Source organism: Lobosporangium transversale, assembly GCF_002105155.1.
Source record: "Lobosporangium transversale strain NRRL 3116 chromosome Unknown BCR41scaffold_22, whole genome shotgun sequence".
In the NCBI taxonomy this organism is placed as follows: domain Eukaryota; kingdom Fungi; phylum Mortierellomycota; class Mortierellomycetes; order Mortierellales; family Mortierellaceae; genus Lobosporangium; species Lobosporangium transversale.
In genome coordinates this window covers 367611-394405 of record NW_019029000.1, presented here as the reverse complement: position 1 = coordinate 394405, position 26795 = coordinate 367611, and the positions used below count along the sequence as shown (strand labels likewise).

At 41.2% G+C, this 26795-nt stretch overlaps 6 protein-coding genes across 6 annotated transcripts; 4 read left to right on the top strand and 2 right to left on the bottom strand.

The window, feature by feature from the left end:
- Positions 1 to 2527, top strand: BCR41DRAFT_371384 (hypothetical protein; the record flags this gene model as incomplete). Its single annotated transcript, XM_022026601.1, has 4 exons — positions 1 to 340; positions 499 to 627; positions 958 to 2375; positions 2447 to 2527. 4 exons carry the CDS (start codon positions 1 to 3, stop codon positions 2525 to 2527), a joined length of 1968 nt encoding a protein of 655 aa, XP_021880659.1.
- Positions 2528 to 3648: 1121 nt separating this feature from the next.
- On the top strand, positions 3649 to 4774 carry BCR41DRAFT_422767 (hypothetical protein). The gene is made up of 3 exons (XM_022030196.1): positions 3649 to 4011; positions 4153 to 4222; positions 4392 to 4774. Exons 1-3 carry the CDS (start codon positions 3709 to 3711, stop codon positions 4532 to 4534), a joined length of 516 nt encoding a protein of 171 aa, XP_021880658.1. The 5' UTR covers positions 3649 to 3708; the 3' UTR covers positions 4535 to 4774.
- A 31-nt stretch (positions 4775 to 4805) lies between these two features.
- BCR41DRAFT_422766 (hypothetical protein) lies at positions 4806 to 6940 on the bottom strand. Its single transcript, XM_022030195.1, has 2 exons — positions 6716 to 6940; positions 4806 to 6505 (listed from the first exon to the last, which is right to left on the bottom strand). The coding sequence occupies exons 1-2, from the start codon at positions 6875 to 6877 to the stop codon at positions 4883 to 4885; spliced, it is 1785 nt and encodes a 594-aa protein (XP_021880657.1). The 5' UTR covers positions 6878 to 6940; the 3' UTR covers positions 4806 to 4882.
- A 2921-nt stretch (positions 6941 to 9861) lies between these two features.
- Positions 9862 to 12585, top strand: BCR41DRAFT_387091 (PQ loop repeat-domain-containing protein). Its single transcript, XM_022027860.1, has 4 exons — positions 9862 to 10233; positions 10824 to 10950; positions 11152 to 11184; positions 11343 to 12585. Exons 1-4 carry the CDS (start codon positions 10082 to 10084, stop codon positions 12474 to 12476), a joined length of 1446 nt encoding a protein of 481 aa, XP_021880656.1. The 5' UTR covers positions 9862 to 10081; the 3' UTR covers positions 12477 to 12585.
- Positions 12586 to 12739: 154 nt separating this feature from the next.
- BCR41DRAFT_323664 (hypothetical protein) lies at positions 12740 to 19502 on the bottom strand. Its single transcript, XM_022021524.1, has 11 exons — positions 19253 to 19502; positions 19100 to 19149; positions 18901 to 18989; positions 18232 to 18787; positions 17673 to 18120; positions 17231 to 17567; positions 17012 to 17115; positions 16552 to 16903; positions 14280 to 16418; positions 13185 to 14134; positions 12740 to 13047 (listed from the first exon to the last, which is right to left on the bottom strand). Exons 1-11 carry the CDS (start codon positions 19314 to 19316, stop codon positions 12758 to 12760), a joined length of 5379 nt encoding a protein of 1792 aa, XP_021880655.1. The 5' UTR covers positions 19317 to 19502; the 3' UTR covers positions 12740 to 12757.
- Positions 19503 to 23719: 4217 nt separating this feature from the next.
- On the top strand, positions 23720 to 26794 carry BCR41DRAFT_337513 (heat shock protein 70 family). Its single transcript, XM_022022077.1, has 3 exons — positions 23720 to 23876; positions 24151 to 24245; positions 24481 to 26794. Exons 1-3 carry the CDS (start codon positions 23864 to 23866, stop codon positions 26695 to 26697), a joined length of 2325 nt encoding a protein of 774 aa, XP_021880654.1. The 5' UTR covers positions 23720 to 23863; the 3' UTR covers positions 26698 to 26794.
- The last annotated feature ends 1 nt before the right edge of the window (position 26795 follows it).

Here is a 26795-nt window from a genome sequence, read left to right as displayed (position 1 = left end):
ATGGCACCAAACGGCCTTGTTAGTGCAGCCATGAATAGTCAGGACACGACTAATGTAGCAAATAATATTCAGAACAACGCTAATGCCATTATGAATAATGCCAACACTAACGCTGCTGGAGTGATGGGTGCCAATGGCATGATGTCACCCAATATGAATGTAGCCAATGTATCAATGGGAGCCATGGCAAATCCTATGCAAGCTTCTATGCCACTGACTCCAGCGCAACAGCGGAGCCAACAAGATGCCTTGAGGGCCATCTTAGTCAACTTCCAGAGAAGTCAGCAGTTGGCTGCAGGCAGAGGAAACGGAGGCCTTAACCCGAATATTGCTCTTAATAGTAAGTTCTTTGGATCTTCATACACATTGTTGTTTCCTAAGCAGACATTATGGTAAGGTTGCGGAAAAGCTACTACAGGGAGCTTACTTATTAATACATTATTATTATTTTAAATGTATCTATTGCAAAAAAAAAAAAAAAAAAAAAAAAAAAATTAGCTCTTGCAAGCCATCTTGCTCAGATCGGAATGTTTGGTCCACAGCAGCCTACGCCTCAATTGTTACAGATCTTGAATGCGGCAGGAATTTCGTTGAATCAATTTAATAATGTGAAAATTCACTATCAAGGTATGAGGCTACAGCAACAGCTCCAAATGCAACAAGCACAACAGCTTCAAATGCAACAAGCTCAACAAGCTCAACAAGCTCAACAAGCTCAACAAGCTCAACAGGCACAGCAGGCACAGCAACAGCAGCCGCAACAAAATCAGCAACAGCAGCAGGCTCAACAGCCACAACAGGGTCAACAACAACAACAACAGCAGCAGCAGCAGCAGCAGCAGCAGCAGCAGCATACACCCCAGCAGCAACAACTACAGCAGAATCCCTTGGCCAGCCCTATCCCCCAAAATGGAGTCATTGCGACCCCAGTAATGCGTGCGGCTTCCGTTGGTGCAGGAAGTATCACTGGTTCACCAAAGCCTGGAGCCATGCAGACACCGCAGTTCACATCGCCTGTTCAGGCACCAGCAAGTTTGAATACTGGGGCCACTCCAGCATCTGGTGGTATGTCGGAAGCACCCATTGCTTCGCCAGTGGTTGGTGCTCATGTATTATCAGGTCAAGGGGCATTGTCGGCTGCAGGTGGTGGCGTTAACCCCACGTCTATGGCAAATGCTACTCCTGGGTCAGGAACCCCGGTTCTAGCAGCTGGAACTGTTACAGCCGCGGGAACAAATATGGGAGGAGTCAACAGTACCACTAATGTCAGCAATGCTATTGTCAACCCCAATAGCCCTGCCAATCTTGCCACTAATCCTAACAATAACAATGTCACAGCCAATCCAGCTGCTCTTTCTGCCGCCAACATGCCTCATGCCCAACAGGTAGCTGTTCAACAAGTGATGACGATGCAACAGCAACTTCTTCAACTTCATAATCAGCAAGCTTTGCACATGCAGAACTACCAACAACAAGTACAGCAAATTAGGCAGGCTATGCAAAATCCCCCACCAGAATTGACCCAAGAGATAATCCAAAAGCGGCAACAGGCTCTGGTTAGTCAGCACAACCAACAGATGGTGTTTTTGCGGCAGCAACAGACACTTCTCCAGACTAAACAGCAACAGACGATAGAGGCTTTGAAGGCGGCGGGAGTCACAACTGAGATGATGAAAGAGCTTATGACTAGATCCACTGTCATTCGAAATCAACAAGCTGCCCAACAAGCTGCCCAACAAGCTGCCCAACAAGCTGCTCAACAGGCTGCCCAACAGGCTGCCCAACAAGCTACTCAACTGGCCGCAGGGCTGAATACGAGCCGCGCTAATAATGCCAACGCCATAATAGCCAGCACAGCTGGTACCGCTGTTAATGCGAGTACTACTAATCCTGTAGTAGCTGCGACTGCAGGCACAAATCCAAACTTGACAATGGCTAATTTGAACACAGCAGCCTTACTCGGCGCTAATTCAGCAGCGATGAACCTGAATTTGTCTGCAGCAAATGGAGGTCTCAATAATAACTTGGCTGGTATAAACCTGGGTCTTGGTCGAGGACGAGGCATGATGCTTCCTAATAACGGAGGCATTGCTGGGGTCAATGTTGCGGCTGGACTGGGCCGTGGAGGTCTGATGGCAGGGGTTGCAGGTATGTCTGCTGCTGGTCGTGGAAACCCTTTACAAGCAGCAATATCCCAAGGATTGAATCCCACAGCTACGGTAGGAGGAGGATTGATGGGCGGGCAATTGAACGCTGGAGCAACAGGAATTGCTACATCAGCTGGAAGTGTACCTGGAGTCTCGATTAATGCATCAGGAGTTGGTATGACGCCGGCGGTGGCAGGTATAAACTCTGCAGTATCGGGGATCACTCCCGTGAGTGGATCAGCAGCGCTCACATCAGCAGCTCTTCAAAACATGGCCGGTATTCCTGGTATTACTATTAGAACCTCGCCTCAGACTGGCCAACAGGTGTATATCTTGCCCAATGGACGCTCAATTACCCCACTGCAACTCCAACAGATTAAGCAACAACAACAGAACGCGATTTTACATCAACAACAGCTGGCACAAATGCAATTGCAACAACTTCAGCAGCAGCAGCAGCAGCAACAACAACAACAACAACAACAGCAGCAGCAGCAGCAGCAGCAGGGTCAGCAGCAACAACAGCAGCAGCAGCAGGGTCAGCAGCAACAACAGCAGCAGCAGCAAGGTCAGCAGCAAGGTCAGCAGCAAGGTCAGCAGCAAGGTCAGCAGCAAGGTGTTCAGATTGGCAATACACTTGGAAATCCTGGGACAGGAGGGCCTCAACTACAATCACCTGTGTTGCAATCACCGCGACTACAATCGCCTAGAATGACAATGCAGTCACCGAGACAACAACATCAACAACAGAATATGATTCAGAGCCCACCGATGCAAGCACAGCAGCTGATGATGATGCAAATGCATCAACAGCAACTTCAACAAGCACAATTACACCAAGCTCAGCAGCATGCCCAGCAACAACAGCAACAACAGCAGCAGCAGCAGCATCAGTTGCATCAGCAGCACCAGCAGCAGCACAATATGCAATCAACTTCATTGCTTTTGGCTCAGGCCGCTGCCAATGCACAGGCTGCAGCTATGTCCAATGCTGGAGCTGACATGAATGGTGGCAATAATGATGGCAATAGTGGCGATATCAATACAGGTGCAGGAGGTGGAGTCAATGGAGATGGAACAGTATAGTTTTTTTTTTTCTTTTCTTTTCTTTTTTTTTTTATTTTTATTTTTTTTTTTTTATTTTTGTATTCGAACGTTTAATAATTTTTTTTTTACATCCTCCATTTCATTTTTATGAGCAATTGATTTTTTCTTTATCTTTGTAAGCGCTGGTAATGCGAAACTCGTTTTTTTAATGTACTTTTTTATATTCTTCTTTGCCGTGTGTTTTTTTTTTTTCTTTATCGTCTTTCACCTCTTCCAACTTGTGGGATTGAGGAAACAATGTAAATAATACTATTACCATTAAATAAAAAAAACCATAATTAAATTTCCTTGGCATAACATTTTTCGGTGGCGTCTGTGACTGTGTCTGCGTCTGTGTTAAAGACGCGCATGCCAGTCCTCGCGTCTTTTGGACGCAAAAAAAAAAAAAAAAAAAAAAAAAAAAAAAAAGTTCATCTTTCTATCGTTCTATCATTTAGGAAAAAAGAAAATAAAAATGTCTACAGCATTTATACCTGCAGAGTCTGTGGCGCCTCGTTTAAAGGTGCACCAACAGACATTTCGCTTCATGGACCAACACCCAGTTTACATTCAAGTGATTGCGATGGACCATTCTGCATGGGTTTGGATCTCTTCAGCTGCTCGTGCACTTTTCCAAGCAACACAGCAACAACAGCCACAGCAACAACAACAGCAAGATAGTACTGGAGGCAAAGGAGGAGGAGGAGGAGGAGGAGGAGGAGGAGGAGGATCATTTGGAGATTTTGCTATGGCAATGCCTCCTTTCCGACCTGGACAGGTAAATTGTTTGCTTGTTCTGTCTAAAGTTAATATATATATATAAAGGGAAATAAAACTAAGGCTGATAACCGAGAAAATATATATATATATTTATATACGTATGTATGTATATATTTTTATGAATAAATTCTTGGATTAGGCTCCAGTGTCTAGTTTGTTGCTTGGAAATTCATTAGAAGAAACATCTACAAGTATAGCACGTCGTCTAGGTATAAAAAAAAAAAAAAAAAAAAAAAGAAAGCAAATGTTAAAAATGCAAACAAGCAATCAAACAAACAAACAAAAAAAAAAAAAAAAAAAAAAAACTTGATTAATCAACTTTCCTTTTTTTTCTATTTTATTTTTTTTTTAAAAAAAAAAAAAAAAAAAAAAAAATAGCTACGAAATTCAAGTGTCAATTCCTAGTCAATGTTGATATTCCACCTAGTATGGATAATGAAATGTTGGTAGCGTTTGCAGAACGTAAGCTGTTGGAGATGTTACAATCGATTGATCTGATGGGATCCATAACAAAGTCATGAAGAGGCAAAGGACCAAGGATAAAGGACCAAGGATAAAGAAATAAGGATCTTAAAAGAAGCAAGCAAAGGAACGAGTTACCAATTAGCAGCCTTACAAACCTATAGAAATGTAAAAAAAAAAAAAGTTTCCTCTTCATCATCATCTTCTTCTTTTTCTTTCCTCTTTTTCTTCTCCTTTCTTCAAAAAACTTGAACTTTGTATGAACACTGTAGACATCTTTATATTAAATTTACAACAACAAAAAAAATATATATATATTAATGAGTTTATCGAGTATATTTTATTTACAAAGCTGTGTTATGTATAATGTATTATAAACAAGAAAGAAGAAGGGAGGGAGGGGAGAACTATTTTGTTTTCATCTCTCCTTCTGTATCTTCAAAGGAAAATATACTGTCGTTAGATAAGACCGAAGAGATTGTTGTCGTGGTCGTATCAGTGGAAGTCCTTATATCACCAAGAGGTCTCATCACATATGTATTGAGATGAGCTGGGGCGGATGAGATTATGATGGCTGTCATCTCTACAGGTTGTTGAAAATGTGTATTTCTTCCTCTTGCTGCTGCTGCTGCTGTTGTTGTTGTTGTTGTTGTTGTCGCTATGGTATCTGGATTACTGGCATCTAGTACTGTCACCAAATCTCTTACTGCTGCTGCTGCTGCTGCTACCGTTGCTGATGATGTTCCTGTTGTTACTATAGTAGGAACGGTTGATCTCGTGGGCCCTACATGGATCTCGACTTGCCCATTATGATTATTATGATTATGATTATGATTATGATTACGATTATGGGCGTTATTATGATGGTCATCATTACCGCCATCCTCCTCCTCTTCTCCAATATCGGATTCATTCTCAGGATCGCTTTCGTATGCTGGTGGGGGAGAGCTGAAAAAACGTGCCTGGATATTATTAGAAAGAGATGATGGTGGCGTTGACGAAGAAGGTGAAGGTGAAGCTGCTGCCGCAATGACATCATCGTATCCAGGCAAACGATAATCACAATAGGCAGGTGTGGGGACTGGGAACGAATACTCATCCAAAACACCTTCTCTAATCGAGATTTCAATCATCCAAACTCTTGGTTCGTTGAATAAGAATGCACAACAATGTAGATCACGAAGTAAATCCAACAGGGGTTCCCATTTAGAAGGTGTTGATGGCGGCGGTGAGAAATCGTCAGATATGGAGGGATGGAGCGAAGAGGTTTGTCTCTGTAGAGTATTAGGATGCTCAGATGAAGATGGTAGGGGTGTTGGTGATGGTGATGGTGATGGTAAAGATGTCGGTGGAAGTGAAGGAGAAGACGATGATGGCGGTGTTGGCGTTGAAGTAGGATTAGTGTTTGAATGCCTTAATACACTATAGACATCCTCGACGACTCTCCTAGTAGCTGCTATAGATGGTCTTCTAGACAGTGAGGTTGCTGCTGGTGCGATCGTTGATGTTGATATGGTTCTAGATGTCACGACTTCGTTGGGTATATCTGATATCGGTTGTGATGATGTTGAAGAGCTTTGTAAGCCGCCAGCTGTGCCCTCACTGCCCTCCTCTTCAGGTCCGTGGTCATTATTGATGTTATTATCTTGATTGTTGTTATCAGTGCTAGCTCTAGTATTAGTATTTGCTTCATTGCGAGATCTTTGTCCTACTGGGGCTGAAGGTGCTTCAACATTAACCACAACGTTCTCTAAACTCCGGTGTGGTGGATCGATTACACCTCGGGTTGAGAGATCAATTCCCCTTGTATGATCCTGTTGCGGTACAACTCCTGATCTTGTCCCTGTGCTTGTTTCTGTCATGTTCACTTGAGCAGTAATGCCAGGATCAGGATTGGTGGAGGATGTGGTTGGATTGTACCAAGGCAGAGCTACGCTTTTGGGGCGCACACGTATTTTCCATTGGATGGCATGTGCGACAAAGTCGTGCGCTGTCCATCCACGGAGAAGTTTCTGAGACTGGTGTTTGAACTTTAAAGAGGAATGAGCGAGATGGGGAGATTTTGATTGATTGTTCACAAAAAAAAAAAAAAAGAGTTTAGATGTTTGAGATAGCGGTTAGTTTGGGCAAAGCAAAAATACCAACCCCTCAAATTCCATTCCAAGAAAGACTCGAGGGTTGGACTAGAGGATTATTACTGAAGATGATCAAGCTATAGAGACTAGAGGCTAACGACTTACTCTCTTCCGAGCCCTGGCTTTCATTTCCTTTCGGACCCGGAGCCAGAGAAGAGCCACGATGGGCAAGATAAAACAGGCGGCTTGACTCATGATTGCAAGGTTGGATCCACGTCCGAGGCCGACGGCAGTTCCTGCAAAGAGAACTGTAAAGACAATGGACATGATGACGTTGGGCCAATAGGTTGGATAGGTAGTTCGCACAATATTGTTAAGACTAGTGAACCTTGCTTCCAATTCAGTGTATGGGATGTACTATTTTTTTTTTTTTTTAGGAATTGTTGTGTGTTATGCATGGTATTCAAAAATGTAAAATAATTGTTGCGATGCTTCTGATTAGATGCAACGGAAAGTGTGTGAATGCTGTGCGCAGTTTTCTTTTCTTTCTTTCTTTCTTTCTTTTAAGGTGACTGGTGGGAAAATGTAACATTCTTTTAAATTATCATCACAAACCCGAGGCGTTGGGGTAAAAAGAAAAAAATACTTTTTCATTCTTTTCATTCAGAGCAACACACAGACCAATGCAATTCTCATTCATTCCGTTTCACTTTTTGAGAATACAAAAGGAGAACTATAGCATACACTGTCATCATATTTGCTTTTTTTTTTTTTCCTTTTTTTTTTTTTTTTTTTTTTTGAAGAAAAAAAAATAAAATAAAATAAAATTGTTGGCTGTTGACCATGTTTCTTCGTCGACGTGAGTGTGGAATGCAATTAAGAGGGTGCTTTTGAAGGAATAATGATGGTTTAAGGGGGGTACCTCGAGTTCTATAGGTAAATCCATGATGGAAGGGGTCTTCCAGTAGTGGACTCCGTACCACGTTTTTCGGAGCGGTACTGCTAATAGTAGCGATGGCATTGGATATGAATTATGGTTTGTGGATATTGTGTTGAGACAAGGGACTATACAAGCAGACCAAGACAAAAAATGAAAATAAATAATAGTAACAAGGAAAAAAAAAAAAAAAAAAAAAAAAATGGCTAAGGTGTGGAAAAGAAAGATGTCTTCACGGGAGAGAAAAGAAGATAGGGTGAATGAAGGAAACAAGGATGTGTGATGTAGAGAATGTGTGTGAGCGAAAGAATAAGAATGAAAGAAAGAGAAAAAGAGAAAGAGGAGAGAGAGAGGGGAGAGAGAGAGATAAAGAGAAAGAGAGAGAGGCAATTGTGCACATTGACAACATAGATGGTAATAATTGAGGGGAAAAAGAATCTTTTGTTTGATTTGATCGGATAAATTGAGTCGAATTCTACCCCACAGATGCAAACAGTTTTATACTTTGGAGCTGTGGAAAAGCAGTGTTGCACGCGATGGACGAAATTGTCAATCAATCCAAATGCAGTCTGACAGATACAGATGCTCTAGACATGTAGACATTTAGGCAGGTGGTCTGTTCTTGTCCACAAAGCCCAGGCAGCAATGTTTTTTCAGGGACAACCTCCTTTTCACAAATCTTGATCAGAAGATCAAATAATCCGAATGCAGTAAAGAAAAAATAAAAAAAAAAAAAAAAAAAAAACTCGCCTCTAGATATCCACATGTCATCTAGGCACCATTTCATGCCAATATAAAAAGCAAAGGGTAGATCCACAGCAAAGAAAACATCTAAAAGTTTCTTTCCATCTAAAGAACATTGCAAGCAATGGAATGCATTGCATCTTTTTTTTTTTTTTTTTTTTTTGTTTTGTTTTGTTTATCTGCAAGTCATCATTGATGGCGTTTTTTCTGCAATGTAACAACTGATAATTGGCTGACATCGCCAGTGGACGATCTTTTGATGCTTTTCACAACGGCCCTTTAAACCACGCGACATTGCACACATCTCCATTTTCAATCAAAAAAAAAAAGGGGGGGGAAATGTCTGCAATTGATCAGTATGTACTCCATGCTGCGGCAGTATAGTCAAGTTTCTTAGTTTCTTTGAACACTTTAATTCCATAAATATTATGACCATCATCAACCTTTTCTGCTCATCCCCTCTCTTCTCTCTTCTGGTAGAATAAGATAAACTTAGGCCTCCTCAAATAAACCATTGCAGTTTTGGCATGTAGCCATCTTTTAGTTCATTGCGAAGATAAAAAAAAAAAAGGATGGCTTCACGCTCACTACTACATTTATGTTTACTTTAAGAGAGAATGTACTATGAGGTCTGTCCACCTTTCGAATGAAGGCATTACAAATATACATTTTTTCGAGGAAAGACGTTCGTTCCTCCAAGTTTGCAAAAGAAGAGAGGGAAATAAAAGAAAAGTTGGGTGAAGCAAAGAATAAGCTACAGCTGAAATTATCTGATTTGACATGTTGGCTCTTGTAAACCTGTAGCTCATCACTGAATACCTCACGCGATGCTTTGATAATTGGCTGAATCAGCAGATAAAATTCTGTACTACGACTAGAGGAGGTCAATGGGTAGTAGTTCCTCAAGTCAAACAGGTGACACGGAATGGTTATTATCCATTAATATGCAGCAAGTGAGCAAGTGAATACAATTTAAGGGTGCAATGCTACATGTGTATGATAGAAAATGGAGAACAGAGCTCTCTATCAAGTTTGTGTACAGAAATGTTATAAAAACATTGGTGCAATTCAGAAGAAGAATGAATGTGTACTGAACATGTGTATGTGTCAAGATGGGGACGATGAGGAAGAGAGAAAGGAAGGGAGGGAAAGAACGAAAGAAAGGAAGAAAGAAAGAAAGAAAAAGTTATGGAGAAATGGCATTTGGTTGCTTGCTTCAGACAGTCATGAAGGATTGCTGTTCTAATTGTCCACATTGAGACATTGCATAATGTGGCATTGCATAGAAGGCAGATTGAAATAAAGTTTTTGACAATCAGTGACTAAGAAACTTTTTTTTTTTTGTGAGACGCGATTCCACAGGGGGGAGAGGCGAGCTAGAGATACGGAAACGGATGGACGAACTCTATTGTCTCCCTTAGCCCCCAAGCATGTACATGCACATGTATGCTTTTCTAAGTTTGGTTGATGGGAATCAGATTGACTGTTCCTCTGGTTAAGGTCAAGGCCAAGGTCATGGTCAAAAGTCTTCAGAATCAAGTATAAAAGGAACAAAAGAAGTGGCGGCGTTTCTTTTCTTTTCTTTTCTTTTCTTTTTTTTTTTTTTTTTTTTTGTTTCATTACTGTTGTTGCTCTGTCTCACAATCTTTCTTCTTTCATATACCCTCGTTCATATACCCTCACTTATCATTTATATACCCAACACAAGCACTCACAACGGTCAGTCAGACCATTTGTTCACTTCTTTTCTTGCTTTCATTCCACTTCAACGAACTTGGTTCTCTCTTTTCTGTTTTTTTTCCCTCTCATTGTTCTCATTTGAATTACCTTCATTCACTTGAGTTCGTCTGATGGTTGCACACACTATTCTTTACTGGCTGGCAAGCCACGGTACAACTGCAACTGCAACTGACGCTGACGACAATGAGATCCCTTTGAACATCTATCTTTCCAACATCGCCGGCTTCTTATCAATTATCTGCTGGTTTATCGTCTTTACTCCGTAAGTCAAATACTTTCTTTTCTTTTTCATGATCATTATCCACAATTGGGAAGATGCACCAGCTCAGATTGTAATGGATAGTAAAAAAAAAAAAAAAAAAAAAACGATCCAAGTATAAATGGTCCCTCTGTCTGGTGTTTTTTTTTTTTTTTTTTTTATCCCAAAAGAGATGGAGAGCCCACCATCCCCCTTATTCTTTTGTTTTGATCTACCGTTATTTTGACCGGGATTGGAATGGAAGAAAGAATGTGCACAAGTAAAGACCAGGTTTGGATACAGAGAGTGATAATAGGAATGCGCTCTTTTGAACAAAAAAAAAAAAAAATAGTTACTGGATTCATGTGGATCTCCTTTGTGATTGTGGCAGGGTAAAACATTTGTGTAAAAAATCGGATCGTATCGTTTATGCGACATGCTTACCTATCTTTGTTACACCCCTTTCCAATGCAACAAACAAGCATCTGCTTTCTGGCTCTGGTTACTTATGATGGATGGATAGTACAAAAAAAAAAAAGATAATAAAAAAGAAAAGCACACTGTCACTGACATGAACTTTTGCCCGCTCTTGTCAACTTTCTTAATCTCTCTAGTCAATTCTGGACCAACTACAAGCGCAAGTCAGGAGAGTCACTCTCTCTTGTATTCCTCTACATTTGGTTGGCTGGTGACATTATGAACTTGATCGGTGCAACCATGGACAATCTGCTGCTTACGATGGTAAGTTCTCCCCCCCCTCCCTACTTCCAACTCCAAAGTTCAGGGAGAGATCAACAACAACATTTTTTTTTTTTTGTCGACTTGCTTGATGATCTGTTTTGTTCACTTTTTCTGTACAACCGTGCTAAACTCATGTTTGCTTATACAATCTTCCCATCTTTCCCCCCTTGTCTCTCCTTTTTTTTTTTTTTTTGTGAATAGCGTGTTCTCGCTTGGTACTACACAATCTCAGATGTAAGTCTCATTCATTCCTGATGGCCTTGTAGGGCAGGGACATATGCGCCATATCTTAAACGATAATATGTAATATGTATCTGTAATATGTAATAGTACATTCTTGTGTCTCTGACCTTCAGGATAATAATAATATATGTATATATTTCCCTTTCTAGATTGCTTTGATCAGTCAGGTTTTCTACTACCGTAGGACTTCTGTCAAAGGAAGCTTTGAGTCTGTTATTACTCATGCTAATTCTGAAAGCCTCAATATGTCACATGAACACACGCCTCTTATTGGAAGTGGAAACGGGATTGGAGGAGGATCAACCACAAACTATTCAAGTATTTCTCCTTCAGAACATGTCCATGAAAATGAACATGATCGTATGATTCATCAAGCAGCCATGGCTGCTAATACCGCTGCATCTCACTACAATGAAAGTCATGATCATACAGCTAACGGCCATCATCACCAGCAGCATCTTCGACGTCGTTCCTCAACCCATTCAACTTTAACCAATGGTTCTGGAAAACTTCGATCCAAAGCAGTAAAGCGTCGAAAAATGATCCGCAGGGCCATCATAATCCTATTCCCCCTTGTACTATTAGCACTCCTCATTTGGTTGTATCATGATTGGCTGCAGTGCACTCTCGGTGATGAGGACGGAGATGGATCTCACTGTGGACGTGGTCATAATGGTGGACATGGCAAACTTCCTCCTTCCCATCCTCCAAAGGAGAATAACGGTGATCCCATATCGTTCGTAACGATCAACAACAACATCGACGGTGGTCATGATGAAGAAGGACATGAAAAAACGCTCTTCCAGATCTGGGTTCCTCTGTTGTTGGGTTGGGGAAGTGCATTGTTATACCTTGGATCACGTATTCCTCAGATTTACAAGAACTGGCGTCTAAAGTCGTGTGAGGGATTGTCGATTATGATGTTTGTGTTCTCAGTCTTTGGCAATGTCTTGTATGTGGCGTCCATCTTCTTGTTCTCAATCGAGCTTGATTACTTGATCAGGAACCTGCCCTGGGTTCTGGGCTCGGGCGGTACGTTAGTCTTTGATTTTACAATCTTCTTCCAATTCTACAAGTACCGTCACAATACTCCATTGAGTGAGGCTCTTAAGGAAGCTGCTGCAACAGGCGAGTTGGATGAAAATGCTCTGGCAGCAGCGGCGGAGGAAGATGAGGCCGATAATACGACCGAAGACGATGAATCCAACAATACAACCGCATCAAGTACACTAAACAAAAACAAGCAAAGGACCGCCACTGCATTGAATGGCTCAAATGTTTAGATTTTTTTTTTTTTCTTATTTCTTATTTTATCTCTTTTCTCTTGTTCGTTTGCATTTTTTTTTACATCTTATATTCAGCTCTGCACACATGTAACAGTACAATAAAAATAAAAAATAAAAAATAAAAAAAAACGAATACAATGCCTTTTATTTTATTACTTTAAGAACAAAAAAAAAAAATACAAAGGAAAAAAGAATAAACAAAAGCAACAGATCAATATTTTAGTTTTTTTTTTTTTTTTTTTTTTTTTTTTTTTTTACATCGCCTCCTTGTCCCTTATTTATGACCAAAAATGATAAAGAATCGAAAAATCATCCCGATGAGAGTATAACCAGACATGCTTCTGTCCTCCATCTTCTTGTCGGAGCTTAAGCATAGCCTCTCGGATCATCAAACAATATTCGCGCTGTGATGGGCTAAGTTGGTCCAACACATTCTTACGGAAACTATCATCCTCTGCCACATTGCAATGTGCTAACTTCCGAAGACTCTCCTTTGAGAGATCCACCGCTAATACAGGAACTGTAGCATTCACCAAATTCTTGGTTACACCCACCAGGTTATTGATTGCTAATAAAACCGACAACGAATGGCGAAAAAAAAAAAAAAAAAAAAAAAAAAAAGGTATTAATATCGGTCAAGAAAATAAAATAAAATAAAATAAACTATTAAAATAGTATTATCTAAACGAAAATATCGTTTATTACCTTTGTCAATAAGCATGGTCTTCTGTTTGTGTTTTAGCCGGTTTTTCATGGAGCTAGAACTGACCACGTAGACATTAAAATCAGTCTGTACCTGTGTTGATTCACCTGACGAATTATGATGATCTAGTCCATGCCTTGCGCCCAAAGACCCAGCAGAAGTTTCCAATCCATGATGATGAAAATGATGATGATGATGTCCAGCATTATTTTCTGCGAGTTTACGCGCTGCTTTCGATCCAAGGACCCCTCCTGCTCCTATCATCGTAGCCATCTGTATATCCAATCGTGTTTGCTCTGCAATCTCAGCTTTGAGCAAGATACAAAGTTCAGACCGTGGCACTTCATCCTCAGTCTTACGAAGTACATTTTTGACCTTGACCATACTCATAAGGTCACTACGACTGCCTCGTTGATGATTATGAGATGAATCTTGCTGTTGCTGTTGATTCTTGTTCTTGAGAATCACAATCCAGTTGATACTCTGATGTTTACAAGTGGTCGTCAATGTTTCCGGTGTCAGGTCTGTACCATCTTCAAGCATGTAGTCTGCTTTGATCCCATGAGCCCACAGTTCTCTCACCAACTCTAGTCGTTCCTGAAGTAGAACTTTTCCAAAACTGGCCACAAAAACATCACAGCGTTTTGGAGCCCAGAATCCAAATGATTTTTCTTCGTCATCGCCACTATGACTTCGATTAGATTTGCTGCTGTTGTTAGTGATAAAGTAACGGAAGTGATCAGATTGATATTGTGAGATCGCGCCCACAAATTTTTGCATTGCTAGATTCACTCCAACAGCGTAGACCTTGCGAGGAGGACCTCCGACCACTGGATGTCGGAACTGTTGGATCAATGAGTCATATCGACCACCTGCTGCGAGGATATTCTTTCGTTTTGCATCATCGACTACCTGGAACATCATTCCACCTTTGTAATATTGGTTATTATACCTATATAACACAAATATAACAAACTATTAGTCAATAAACCAATATCTCTTTTTTTTTTCCTTTATTCTTTTTTTTTTTTTTTTTTTATTCTCTCATTGATTTTATCCGCTTTAGTACTTCCAGAAATAAAAACAAAAAAACTTACATGAGAAGCGGATTGAATACTATCCGATGACGAACACCGAAATTCTTGCAATACATGGTCAAAAGTCTCAACTCTGCCAATGCGTCCCGAAGTTTCGTCTTCATGGGCTCTGCCGTGATTAATTCTTCCAAAGCTTTAGCAACCACTTCAAGATCCCCCTTCTTATCAAACAACTCGAGCTCATCCAGGACACTTCGTGGTAAATGGTAAACAGACATGAGATGATTCCGAACCTGTGACATGTGCTGGTACTGTCGACCGAGTTGACCTAGAATCGTGCAAACACCCGTTCGAATTTCGGAGGGGATTCGACAGCTATCAAAGATCGCCTCCACAACCATCGTATGGTTGATCAGGAAAAACACTCCGTTCGTGGCCTTGAACGGCGGAAACTCTTCCAACAACTCATCCACGACTTTGATCAGTTCCGCATCTGTCACCATTGGATTGCTATGAGTATTATGCACAATGTCAAAGTCGACCTCATGTACCACCTGAGGCTGTCCACCCACTGTATTTTCACGATAGACACGCCCGAAGCAGAATCGCTTCAATTGAGTGATATCATTCCTGCAGATAAATCGGGCAAATGGCAAAGTCAGATCATAAGGCAATTGCACCAGCCCTCCTGTTGAATCCATCAATGCTACTGATTTCTTATCATTGTCGTGAAGATCGCTTTTGGGCATCAAGAGTGGGGTTCCCATTTCAACAGCTCCATGACATCGAAAGACATTCACCATTTGATCCCTGACTTTGCCGAAAAACAAAGAGAAAAACGGGTCATACATCTTGTTTTCAGCATTAAAGTCATAGGTGTAATCCTTATGTTTGTCCGCATTCTGTGCAAATAAGGCAGACATCAACCGATGATAATAAGGAGTATTTGGATTAGCGATTGTCCGGACACATTCCTGAATGTATTCGTCTTCCAACTTTGGTGGCAACAAGTCACTCTGCAGAAGCTCCAGAGAACTGGGTCGCTCCTTCAGGTTATGATTCAGTAAGGCTCGGATCACCTGTGCCTGCTTTGACATCTTATCCATTGGGAACTCCTTGGGAAAAATGATTTCGGGTTGTTGAAGGTTGCGAAGAGTCATGGCACGTTCCATTCCAGTCGATAAGGGGTAACACATTTCAAAGAAGATGATTCCTAAAGAATACATGTCCGCCTTGGTATTATACCGGACACCATTGGCCCCTCCAATCAACACTTCAGGACTGACATAAAATACAGTTCCTACACCTGTGGTCAGGGAGAGTCCATCATCATGGACTCTGTTGTCGTAACTACCACTACGACTCATCACGATGGTCTCATCCACAGCATGACTTTGCGACTTTAAATCATTGATTACTTGCGAGTTGCTGGTTGCCAGTCCAAAATCTCCAATCTTCACATCCCCGTTCGCATCCAAGAAAATATTAACCGGCTTCAAATCTCTGTGAATTATGTTTTGGGAGTGAATGTGGACAAGCCCTTCCAAGATTTGTCGAAACAATCGCCAACCATCATCAATATCTACACCAATATCAATCAGATCCTTTAGTGTTTGTCTTTCGCAATACTCCATTTGAATGTAAAGTGTTCTCGAGGGTTTGGGTGGTAAACGCTTCTTCTTTGGCACTAAAGCTTTGGTCATGACCTTGTTTTCGTCCTTGGTCTGTGGGTTACTGGCGGTATTATCTGTGACATCTTCAGATTCAAATCGAATGCCCGAATCAGAGTCAGATCCACTATCATCTTCACAGCCGTAATCACTTTCTGACTCTGATTCCGACTCTGAGTCGTCTTCTTCCTCAGATGAGGTCGATTCCTCCGAACTATCAAGGGCCAAACCATTCATTCCAAAAGAACTCTCCGTATGACCTGACACATCTCTGGATCGATGGCCGAAATGAATACTAGGGTAGCTTCGGTTGCGATTGCTGGCACCCTCAGATAGGAAATCATATTTCATGTCCTTTACTACCCGACTCGATTTTTCGTATGATTTATCATCAACGTCGTCATCATCGTCATCATCATCATCCTCCTCTGAATCAACTTCTGAGTCAGACTTTCCATCGCTATATGACGCCCCATTAGCATCCTCAAACCATGTTGTGTAGTACCGCACCACAAATTGATGATGCAATCTGACATGTATTAAAAAATAAAAAATAAAAAATAAAAAATAAAAAATAAAAATAAGAAAAAAAGCTTAATGAGCTTATTCATGTTCCAAATGCTGCCTAATTAACTGAGTCCAGAGCAGAAGAAAACAGCTACCTTGATAGGGTCGTGACTTCACGAAGAATTTTACGGTTTGTGACATTGTCCTTGGGGTCGAGTTTAATCTTTTTGATCGCATAGAAACGGCCATCAAGCTTGTTTCTCGCTTTGACCACCTCTCCAAAACCGCCTCGTCCAAGAAATTCAATTTCCTCAAAATCACTCCTGTAACGCGAATACAAATTACGGCCCGAGGTAGACGGTGATCTATTAAGCTGATTGATTGAGTCGTCTACATACATGTCATCAAGCCGAGAAGACTCTCTTCCTACTCTTGGTAAAGGAAGATTGATAGTAGACGGAGGGTGGGATCTCCGAAGACAACTTAGACCGGAATCGTCTTCAGTGTCTATCATCAATAAACCAAAACGAAAAGACATTAGCTATGACCTTGAGGGGCTTAGTACCAACAAAATACGGTTCATAAAAATTGCTAATAGGGGATGTAATGTCGAACCTCGGTACATGTGAAACTGAGCGAGAGCGGCGTCGTCGCTCGCAGCATCTCCGAGAAAGGGATCATTCACTAAATCTGCAGCACTCGGTCTCTTCTTGGCATCACTATTTCAAGGCGAAAACAGTCAAAAGAGTCGTAATAACAATAATGGATCAGCTCTCGTCTAGTAGTCCACAATTTGAACGCTTTTTTGCCTCGCCCTCTTTTTTCTCCGCTTACATTTCGAATATGCGCGTAAGAATATCTTTTGTCAGCTTTGGAATTGAGGTGTCGACAGACTCTAGGAACTGTGAAGGTGATTTAAACGTTCGAGTGACCCCACTACCCCACAACATCTCAACCAATACCTGACCAAGGCACCAGATATCATGCTTTCTAGTATATACGATCGATGCCTCCTCCGGATCGGGTGAGGACCAAGCTCTAGAAACTTCCTGGCCACTGTCTGAATTGAAACTGAATGTTTTGTGCATATCCAAGAGTCGGCGGTGATAGCTAGCGTTGTCCAGTTTGATGCTTCCATTCGGGTCCAATACAATGTTGGACAATCTGATGTCTAAGCACATAAAAAAAGGTAAAAATAAAAATAAAAATAAGTTTGCAGCTTTTAAATATGTTTTCTGAATATAGGTAACTTCCGATTACTTTCTTTTTGTATTACCCTTGTGAATGACGTTGTTAGAGTGAAGATAACTGACAGCCTGTAAGAGTTCTTTGAGGTACTTCCTTGCAGTGTTCAATTTAATACCACCTGCAATGTTGACAAATGATTCTAGTGAGGTCATGTTGGCCGAACTCCCATCGGTAAGGACATGCAAATTCCAGCCACTATTTGTTCTTTCAAGACGTGATTCCAAAATGGACACAAGATGATGATGCCGGAGCAGTTTTAATCTAGAAAGCTCCTTCTCAACATCCTGTAGCTTCTTCTTCCCAAGGTGTGTACAATAATGTGCTGTTGTGATATCGAATGTTTTTAGAAGCAAGAAAGGAACGTCGGAAGTGGAGTGCGGCCTGGATATATAATTTGTCGGGATCGCAGAGTAGGTCGAGCTAAGTAGACCGCGCGAAAGACACGCTCCCCTGATCACAGAGCGAAATGCTGGAGCCTATTTTTTTTTTTTTTTTTTTTTTTTTGGAAGGCCGCATCAGAAAACTGTGCCTGAGTTGATGGCGAGACAACAAAATAAAAACGAGCTACTGATTCTCCTTTTTTTTACCTGAGAGTCGTCTGGTGACATGATAATGGGCACATCAAAATGGACACTGACAGTATCCATGCCATATCCAGATCCTCCGCCGCTGCCATTTCTACCATGACCATCAAGATAGTCGCCTCCTCCAAATTGTTCCTGCTGTTTGTTCTTCAATTCCTTTTGGCGTTTCTTCTCTTCCTTAATCTTTTCTTCTTTACGCATGAGATCTTCCCGAATCTTTTGGTCCAATGTTAGGTCTGCATGTATCCTGGCCTCCATTTCTAGCTTCTGCTGCTTGGTCATGGCCTCAATGGCTCTTTCCTTCTCATCCTTTGTGGTTTGTTCCACGCGTTGAAGCATTTGGTCGTAGAAACTTTGGTGTTTTGTAAAAAGACTCGCATTGTTGGCGGTAATGTATTCTTGAACATACGAAGCGACTTCATACATCATCTCCTGCCCAACTAGTGCCTTTGCATGTGTTAGAATAAGTTTTGATAGCTCCTGAACCTGCGAGGCTGACAATCCTCTTGGGTTTTCGATCTTTAGATCCGGTATAGTTTTTGGGTATGTTCTAGTGAACCTAAAAATGAATGTTTGGGAGCACAATAAAAAAAAGTCCGTGTCATGAAATGTCAGCCACGCCGTGACCAAGGAAGAGCAGATGGCGTTGGCGGTGTTGTTGTACGAACTTACTTGACACGCAAGTCCACTGACACATATCGTTTCAAGTCTTCTTCCTGCGGTAATAGATGGAGTCGAAATTCAGGCGTTGTTGGGACCAGCTTGAAAAGAATAAAATTCGGAGAAATGATAAGGTGGTTAGTTGTAGATACTAAAAAAAAAAAAAAAAAAAAAAAAGAGAGAGAGAGAGAGATTGTCTCTATGAAGGTACCTTCCATGCTGATGGGATTGTGATAGGTTGATAATCTTCCATATAAATAGCTAATATTAAACCATTGAGAGTGAAAAAAAGGAGAATATCAACAACAGTTCTTCGACCAACATTCCTGCATTTTATGTATTCTTTTCGTTTTCCTTTATTTACCACGAAGAGCCTCCAATTCGTTCTGTTGTAGTTCGAAGAGTTCATCTTGGCTCATACCAGCCATGGCTTTGGCAGGAAATACAAATGTGAAAAAGGGAGGAAAAAAGTAAAGCAAAAACCAATGATTGCACTCTGAGTGTTTTATCACAGACTCAGAGTAATAACTGTAGTTGTATTAACAATGTCTTTTTACGAGTAGGTTTTATGGGGAAAAAAATAAAAATAAAAGTAAAAAAAAATAACAAAAAAAAAAAAAGTTTTACTATGAACTGCGTCGATGGAAGAATGTAGCGAATTAACAAAACAAATAGTTGAAAATTCGCCTCCTTTCACGAGCAACGTATTGCTTTACAAGGGGAATGACATCTTGACTGAATGGTGCAGCACACGACAAGAAAGAATGGAACACAAAAGAAGACAAGGAAATATAGTTGAAGAATTAGAAGTGGACTCTGTCCCCTCTTTTTTGTTTCCGTGAATGCATGTGCGCCCTTAATAATCAATCACTTTTTGGCTGGTCTGGATTAAGTCACGTGCAGCTACATAGAGTCAACCATTTTCTTTCACTCGCATTCACAAATCAACGCGAGAAATGATAATGGGACAGTTGAAAAGCCCTTTATGCAGCTGGAATTATCTTAAGGCCGCGAGAGGACGCTCCGTTGACATATCGAGTCTTTTGACAAAATGACTAAAGCCATCTATCACAACGGGTATGTGAGCAGGTCGAAATGACATATAGTCTAATTAAATCAGCGGGCCTTAAGATTCAAACGCCTCTGGCCGATATTGTTGAGGCACTCAGTAAGACTCTAGGGAACAAGCACTTCTAGATCAAGTCGAATTTGGCAAGAAAGACTAACAGCATGATTTTTAAGACGATTGGACAAGCCTCTAGGAAGAACAGCAAGCATCTAATTATATACTACATAAGCAAGATAAAAAACGAGATAAGATATTCATTAGAGTTCAGTTATTGAACTCCTGGTCTTCAGAGGGATTTGTAGCATGGGGGACCAACACCAGACGGGCGATAAACCATCTCATGTTTGAGTTTTTGGTATACCATTATCTTTAGTATTTCAGGCAGTGTTCCAACCTGAAAATACAGAAGGTTCAGTATATTCAGAAACAACAAGTTCCCATCATGAATCTCGAAGTCCGGACAAGGAAATGCACTGGCTGTTTCCTTCGTCGAAGACAATAAACCGGCGTTGGAATCAGAAGTCGTTGTTGTATCCAAAGACAGGACGTGTTTCTGCACCTATGTTCTTTTAATTAACAAAGGCTTTATTTATTGACACTACTTTTAGATGATGCAAAAGGACATGCTCACGGCACTGCATCTTCATAGAGTTAGTATAAAAAGGTCTTCATTATTGGACTAGACAAATGCGGACGTAGTTCATTAAGCATCCTTGACCTCCTAATGCAGAGCCTCAGCAGCTATTCTCTTTCACTTATTTTATCGGCAGTTGGTTGGTGATACCTTTAAGAGTAACTCCTGACATTCCATTAATTCAGCACCTGGAGTCGGAGCCCCCTATTCTTGAAATATCTTGATAATACTCTGCAACTGGTGATTGCTTATCTGGGTACACCGCTTCCATACCTGCGGAGTGCATCTCAAAGGTGGTGATTTTGCCCTTGGTATCTAAGCTTTTGGGCATGGAAGCTTTTTCAAGCTGTTAATTAATGTACGGAGAAAATAAAAGAAAGGGATTGAAGATAATACTTTCCTCGCGTTTATTCCAATAAGTTCAGAGGAACGACACAATTTTTTTGCGCCGTGTACTTTCTTGTTCAAAGAAGGACTGAAGCACCATGCTATCCATTTCATTACAACCGCCTCTACTCCACCTATTATCAGCATCCATGAGCTGTTTACCCAGGATACCAAGATAAACAACTTTTCACGTGGGATTTCGCGTCATACCACTCCTTTATTGAACGCGTACCTCATTATTCATTTCTTTTTTTTAATTGGCATCATCAATCATACATACAGCTATGCTATCTAGTCTGGCTAGTGCCATAGATGGTGGTGTGGGAAACTTCAAGGAGCTCAGATCAATACCCTGTGCAGACGAGGATGTGTAAACTCCGCCAGAAGATACTGAATATCTCAAAGATGAGATCATAGCAATGAGGCCAAGCTCGGATCTCAAAAAATTGAAAACATCCAGTCGGCGAGAACAGCTGCAGGTCTCGAAAAATGAACTGAATTCAGTGATCGCTCAAACCGACCAACATGGTCGGGTACCTGTAATATCTTAAGGTTGTTGCTATCGGCAGTTTTAATGCTGCTGACCTTAAGCCTATTAGTAGTTCTTGTCTATCCTACTGCACTATGTAGATGTACCCAAACCGACTTGGATAACTGGAACAGTTCATTTTCCGAATTGGGGTACGTTGCCAAGTGGGTACACATATTCAGTTGCTTCCGACTGCTGGTGCTACAAGAATGTAAGTTACCCTAGTAGTATATGTAGCACTGTATACTCATTTACTACTCAGACATCTCTTAGCATCAAAAACTAAGCGATATTGTTTGGTCAGTGGAGAGTTGGGCCTGCAAAAGACCAAGATTGACCGCCAGAGGCCAGAATAGCCCTTTATCCTCCACAACACCTATGTATAGAACCGCAAAGCCTACCTTTATTTCAATTCAATCCAGTATAAAAACTATCAGAACAAGGATTGCCAAATAGTATTTCTGTGTTTGAAACCAAGGCGGCAAACACCAGTCTCAGGAGATTGTGGAGTCAGTAATGAAAAACCTTAGAAGCAACAAGTCATTTCATTGTTCTCCCGGGTATTAATTAGTCGTGCAATTGTTACAACTAAATGCTAGTTCATTGTATGATACAAAGCCCGAATAAGAGTGGGATGGATATCAAGAAGAAGAATGCATATTGAATGAAGCCCTAATGATACCGTAAGCGTTAAAAAAATACTAAAGAAAGGACTGATGTGATACTTCTAGTTTTAAAGGCTTTCTGCACTCGATCACATCCATGATGAACCTCTCCACAACAAGAGCTATAATACTCATGTATATTCCACATACAATACGTACAAGAATGTGAAAAAGATTGAAAGGCGAACAAGGGAAAAACTGCAGCAAAATGATAAAAGAGATGCACAAGACAATAAGGATTGGATGCGAGGCGCGTAATGACTTGTCCCGTAAAGAGCGTGGCTTCTAATGCTCAATGTATTGCACCAAGGATAGAAGGCGCTAGGCTTTATGGGCTCGACAGTATTCTCTTTTGCTTTTGCAGGTTACGGTGAAAAGAATGGTTAGCAGAACCTTGGGATTCGCAGCACCAGAGGTGGAAAGTAAGTAAGGAAATCTGGTGTTATGAACATGGGCGAGGCTTTTCTACAATACTCTCTTTAATGTTAATTGACTTCACACTCGTCCACATCAGTTGATGAAATGCTTGTTACAAAACCATGGAGGATAGCAATAATATGACAAACTAGAAGCATATTTGTAGAGTCTCTAATGATTCTTCACTCTTCAGTATTTATAGTAAGTCAGGGTCCTAAGCTTCTCGAGGGTCATTCCAAGAAACAAGCCTACAATGAGAGCATAAGGAACGAGTAGAAGGTTCTGAATAAAGCTTTCTATTGGCAGCCATGCATGTGGCTTCGATTCCTTATTCAGCACATATCAACCTCTGTGCATCCAATCCAGGAAAGGTTTAGTATAATGTTCGCTTGTTCATTATTTACGCCCATGGGATCTAATCAAACTCAAGATCAATTTCCTCGAACAGCGCCTTATCTTTCCCTGCAGCCACCATATGGACTGGTGGCAATTTAGATGAGAGGCAAACTTGAAATGACGGCATATAAGCATGTTGGCATGCTATTTGCTTTTTTATTTTATTTTTTTCACCTGACAGTTTACTATAAGCAAATAAAGATGTGGTCCAAAATCCATTAAAAAAGCTCACAACTGAGATCGACAAAAAAATTACCCTTGCATGTGGGTCACACAGTTGATCTATTACATCTATTACAAGGACTAAACTCTTTATTTTATTGTTCTTCAGGTTCAACAGAAAACTTGGTCTTAAAGGATATAGAGTGTCGTAGAAAGATAAAGATAAAAAAGCAACCCTTCCATCTTTTTTTTTCAGTTTTATTCGAGTTGTTCTGTTTTAGTATATTGCTGTCTCTTTCCTCAGGCTTTAATGGGCACAGAGCAGAGATCAAAAGCTTATTGTTTTACAGTTCAGGCTTTGATAGACGGGGAAGGTTTTTTTTTTGCAGATCACATTTTTTGTACTCAACTTCTAGCTTGATGTGCAGTTATGCGCCCGCATGGAACATAAAGGAACTCTTTAGAAGCACAAAGAACAAGACGTCACATTCAGAAAATGCGTGCGGGAGCCATTTGCAATTAGAGGGAGCTATCTGTAGAAAGGAGCCATTTCACCTAAACTTTTTTTTCTAAACTTTTTAAAAACCCCTCGATCGAGTTCTTTTTTTCTTTTTTTTTCTTTGCATTGTTCATCTTCATTTCACATCTAGCATCATCTCATCATTCCCATCTGTATACTACCCACATACACCACACCGTCACATTAATACATAAATATGTCCGTCGTCGGTATGTATTTAAACGGATAGTTATACAAAAAAAAAAAAAAAAAAAAAAAAAAACGTTATCACAGTAATTGCGCATAGATCGCTCCAAGGAAGAAAGAAGAAACTTTTTTATTTTTTTATTTTTTCCTTCTGTTAGCCAGCTTTATTATGGATAGCTATGATTTTGGCATTTCTTTCCGCCTCTCCTGTCTCTTTTTTCTTTACTTCACTCAATTGTTTTATGCAGGGATGTTTGTTCGACAATAACTGATCCGTTACATATTTATGATTGCTAGGTATTGATCTCGGAAACTTGCAGACAATTATTGCTGTCGCAAGAAACCGTGGCATTGATGTTATTTGCAATGAGGTTTCAAACCGCTTCACACCAGTAAGTATTTTGACACTAGATTATATGTTTAGATCTCACTTCAAAAGGAATAAGCGTACTTTTATGATCTTCTTTTCTTTTTGGCAGCCTTCCCCTGGAGAGAGGCAAAGCAACAAGAGATAAAGGAGAAAAATGACACCTTTTATTACCATTGTGTCCATCTTAAGCTACCAATATAAATAGGATCTAACCATTGTTAATATTTTTTGCTCTGTAACTTCTATCTCTCTCTCAGTCACTGGTCTCATTTGGTCCTAAGCAGCGCTATCTCGGCGAGACCGCCAAGACACAGGAGATTTCCAACTTCAAGAACACTGTCTCGTGCTTGAAGCGTATTATCGGACGTACCTTTGCAGACAAGGAAATTCAGGAGATCGAGAAGCAATACTTGACTGTTCCTTTGGTCGATATCAATGGTCAGCTTGGTGTCAAGGTCAACTATCAAGGACAGGAAACCACCTTTACTGTGGTCCAGATCTATGCCATGTACCTTACCAAGATGAAAGAGATCGCTACAGTTGAGACCAAATTGCCAGTCTCCGACTGTGTCATCGCCATCCCTTCCTGGTTCACAGATGTTCAGCGCCGCGCTGTATTAGATGCATCTGAAATTGCGGGATTGAATGTCCTTCGTCTAATCAACGATTCCACTGCCATTGCCCTCGGCTATGGTATTACCAAGACCGACCTTCCCGAGGAGAAGCCTCGCAATATCTGCTTTGTCGATGTCGGTCATTCTTCATACACTGTCTCCATTGTCTCGTTCATTAAGGGTCAACTTACTATCAAAGCCCGTGCTTTTGACAGACATTTTGGAGGCCGTGACTTTGACCGTCTGCTTGTGAATCACTTTGCTGATCAATTCAAGACCAAATATGGCATTGATGTCAAGTCGAACGGCAAGGCCATAATCCGTTTAATGGCTGGGTGTGAGAAGCTCAAGAAGGTTCTTTCCGCTAATTCCGAGGCTCCTTTGAATATTGAGTCTATCATGGAGGATCGCGATGTTTCCTCGATGATGAAGCGTTCCGAATTTGAGGAGCTAGCAAAGGATTTGATCTCACGTTGTGAAGCTCCCCTCAAGAAAGCTCTGGATGAGTCTGGATTGAAGATCGAGGATATTGATGCTGTCGAGATGGTCGGAGGCAGTATTCGTATTCCTGCCCTGAAGGAACGTATCCAAGCTTTCTTTGGCAAGGAGCTCTCTTCGACCCTCAACCAAGACGAGGCTGTTGCTCGTGGTGCTGCTCTTCAGTGCGCCATTCTGTCGCCCTCGTTCAAGGTCCGCGACTTTACTGTTCAGGATATCACCAGTTATCCTATCAAGATCACTTGGCAGCCTACTCCTGAGGAGGATGAAACTGAACTGGTTGTGTTCAACAAGAATAACTCCATCCCCTCAACAAAGGTCTTGACTTTCTACCGTTCAGAGCCATTTGATCTTGAGGCACACTATGCTGAGCCACAGGACATTCCTGCAGGCATCAACCCATGGATCGGTCGCTTCTCTATCAAGAAGGTTGAGCCAGTTAATGGTGAAGCTGCCTGCGTCAAGGTCAAGGCTAGAGTCAACATCCATGGTATCTTGAGTGTTGAAAGTGCATATGTTGTTGAGGAAGTCCTTAAGGACGAACTGATTGAGGAAAATGCTAACGCTGAGGAGAATCCCGATGCACCTTTGACTCGCAAGGTCAAGAAGTTGGTCAAGAAGGGAGATCTACCCGTTGTCAGCGCCACTTCCAGCCTCGATCGCTCCATCATCAACGAGCTGAGAGAGAAGGAAAATGAGATGATTGCCTCTGACAAGTTGGTAGTCGATACCGAGATGGCTAAGAACACTTTGGAGGAGTTCATCTATGATACCCGCTCCAAGGTCAGTGGAGGTGCCTACAAAGATTATATCAACCCTGCCGATAAGGATAAGTTTATCCAGGACTTGAATGATGCCGAGAATTGGCTCTATGATGAGGGTGAGGAGACCACCAAGTCTGTCTACTTCGACAAGTTGAAGGAGCTCCAGGTGGTCGGCAATCCTGTCATTCATCGTTATCGCGAGGCAGAGGCTCGTCCTCTTGCAGGCCGTGAACTTCGCGAGACCATCAACAATCTCTTGGCTCAGGCCACTAGCACAGAGGAAAAGTATGCCCACATTCCTGAAGCCGAGAAGAACAGCATTGTTGAGAAGTGTTCGAAGGCACAGACATGGATTGAGAACAAAGAAGAGCGCCAGTCAATGTTGAAGAAGTATGAAGAACCCGTTGTGACCTCAGCTGAGATCCGTAAGCAACGTGATGACCTTATCTACTTTGCTACACCTATCCTTAACAAGCCAAAGCCCAAGCCTGTTGTTGTGGATACTCCCCCTGCAGAAGCATCAACGCCATCCACCCCAGAGACCAAGAACACCCCAGAGACCAAGGAGGATGACACCAAGGATATGGACATTGACTAAAGAAATAAGAAAAAAAGAAAGCAACAAAGCAACACAATCCTGTTTGTACAAAGCATCAAAATAAATAAATAAATTGCATGATTTGAGTCTGTGTAACA

Excerpts from the sequence above, each read along its gene's own strand:
- BCR41DRAFT_422767 (XM_022030196.1), top strand. The coding sequence starts at position 3,709 with ATGTCTACAGCATTTATACCTGCAGAGTCTGTGGCGCCTCGTTTAAAG. Across the intron at positions 4,012-4,152 it reads CTCCTTTCCGACCTGGACAG|GCTCCAGTGTCTAGTTTGTT; the intron begins GTAAATTGTTTG and ends TTCTTGGATTAG. Across the intron at positions 4,223-4,391 it reads AAGTATAGCACGTCGTCTAG|CTACGAAATTCAAGTGTCAA; the intron begins GTATAAAAAAAA and ends AAAAAAAAATAG.
- BCR41DRAFT_422766 (XM_022030195.1), bottom strand. The coding sequence starts at position 6,877 with ATGTCCATTGTCTTTACAGTTCTCTTTGCAGGAACTGCCGTCGGCCTC. Across the intron at positions 6,506-6,715 it reads AAGCCAGGGCTCGGAAGAGA|TTCAAACACCAGTCTCAGAA; the intron begins GTAAGTCGTTAG and ends TCCTCTTTAAAG.
- BCR41DRAFT_387091 (XM_022027860.1), top strand. The coding sequence starts at position 10,082 with ATGGTTGCACACACTATTCTTTACTGGCTGGCAAGCCACGGTACAACT. Across the intron at positions 10,234-10,823 it reads TGGTTTATCGTCTTTACTCC|TCAATTCTGGACCAACTACA; the intron begins GTAAGTCAAATA and ends TAATCTCTCTAG. Across the intron at positions 11,185-11,342 it reads GGTACTACACAATCTCAGAT|ATTGCTTTGATCAGTCAGGT; the intron begins GTAAGTCTCATT and ends TTCCCTTTCTAG.
- BCR41DRAFT_323664 (XM_022021524.1), bottom strand. The coding sequence starts at position 19,316 with ATGGCTGGTATGAGCCAAGATGAACTCTTCGAACTACAACAGAACGAA. Across the intron at positions 17,568-17,672 it reads TAACAACGTCATTCACAAGG|ACATCAGATTGTCCAACATT; the intron begins GTAATACAAAAA and ends TTATGTGCTTAG. Across the intron at positions 13,048-13,184 it reads GACCATGCTTATTGACAAAG|CAATCAATAACCTGGTGGGT; the intron begins GTAATAAACGAT and ends CGGTTTTATTAG.
- BCR41DRAFT_337513 (XM_022022077.1), top strand. Across the intron at positions 24,246-24,480 it reads TTTCAAACCGCTTCACACCA|TCACTGGTCTCATTTGGTCC; the intron begins GTAAGTATTTTG and ends TCTCTCTCTCAG.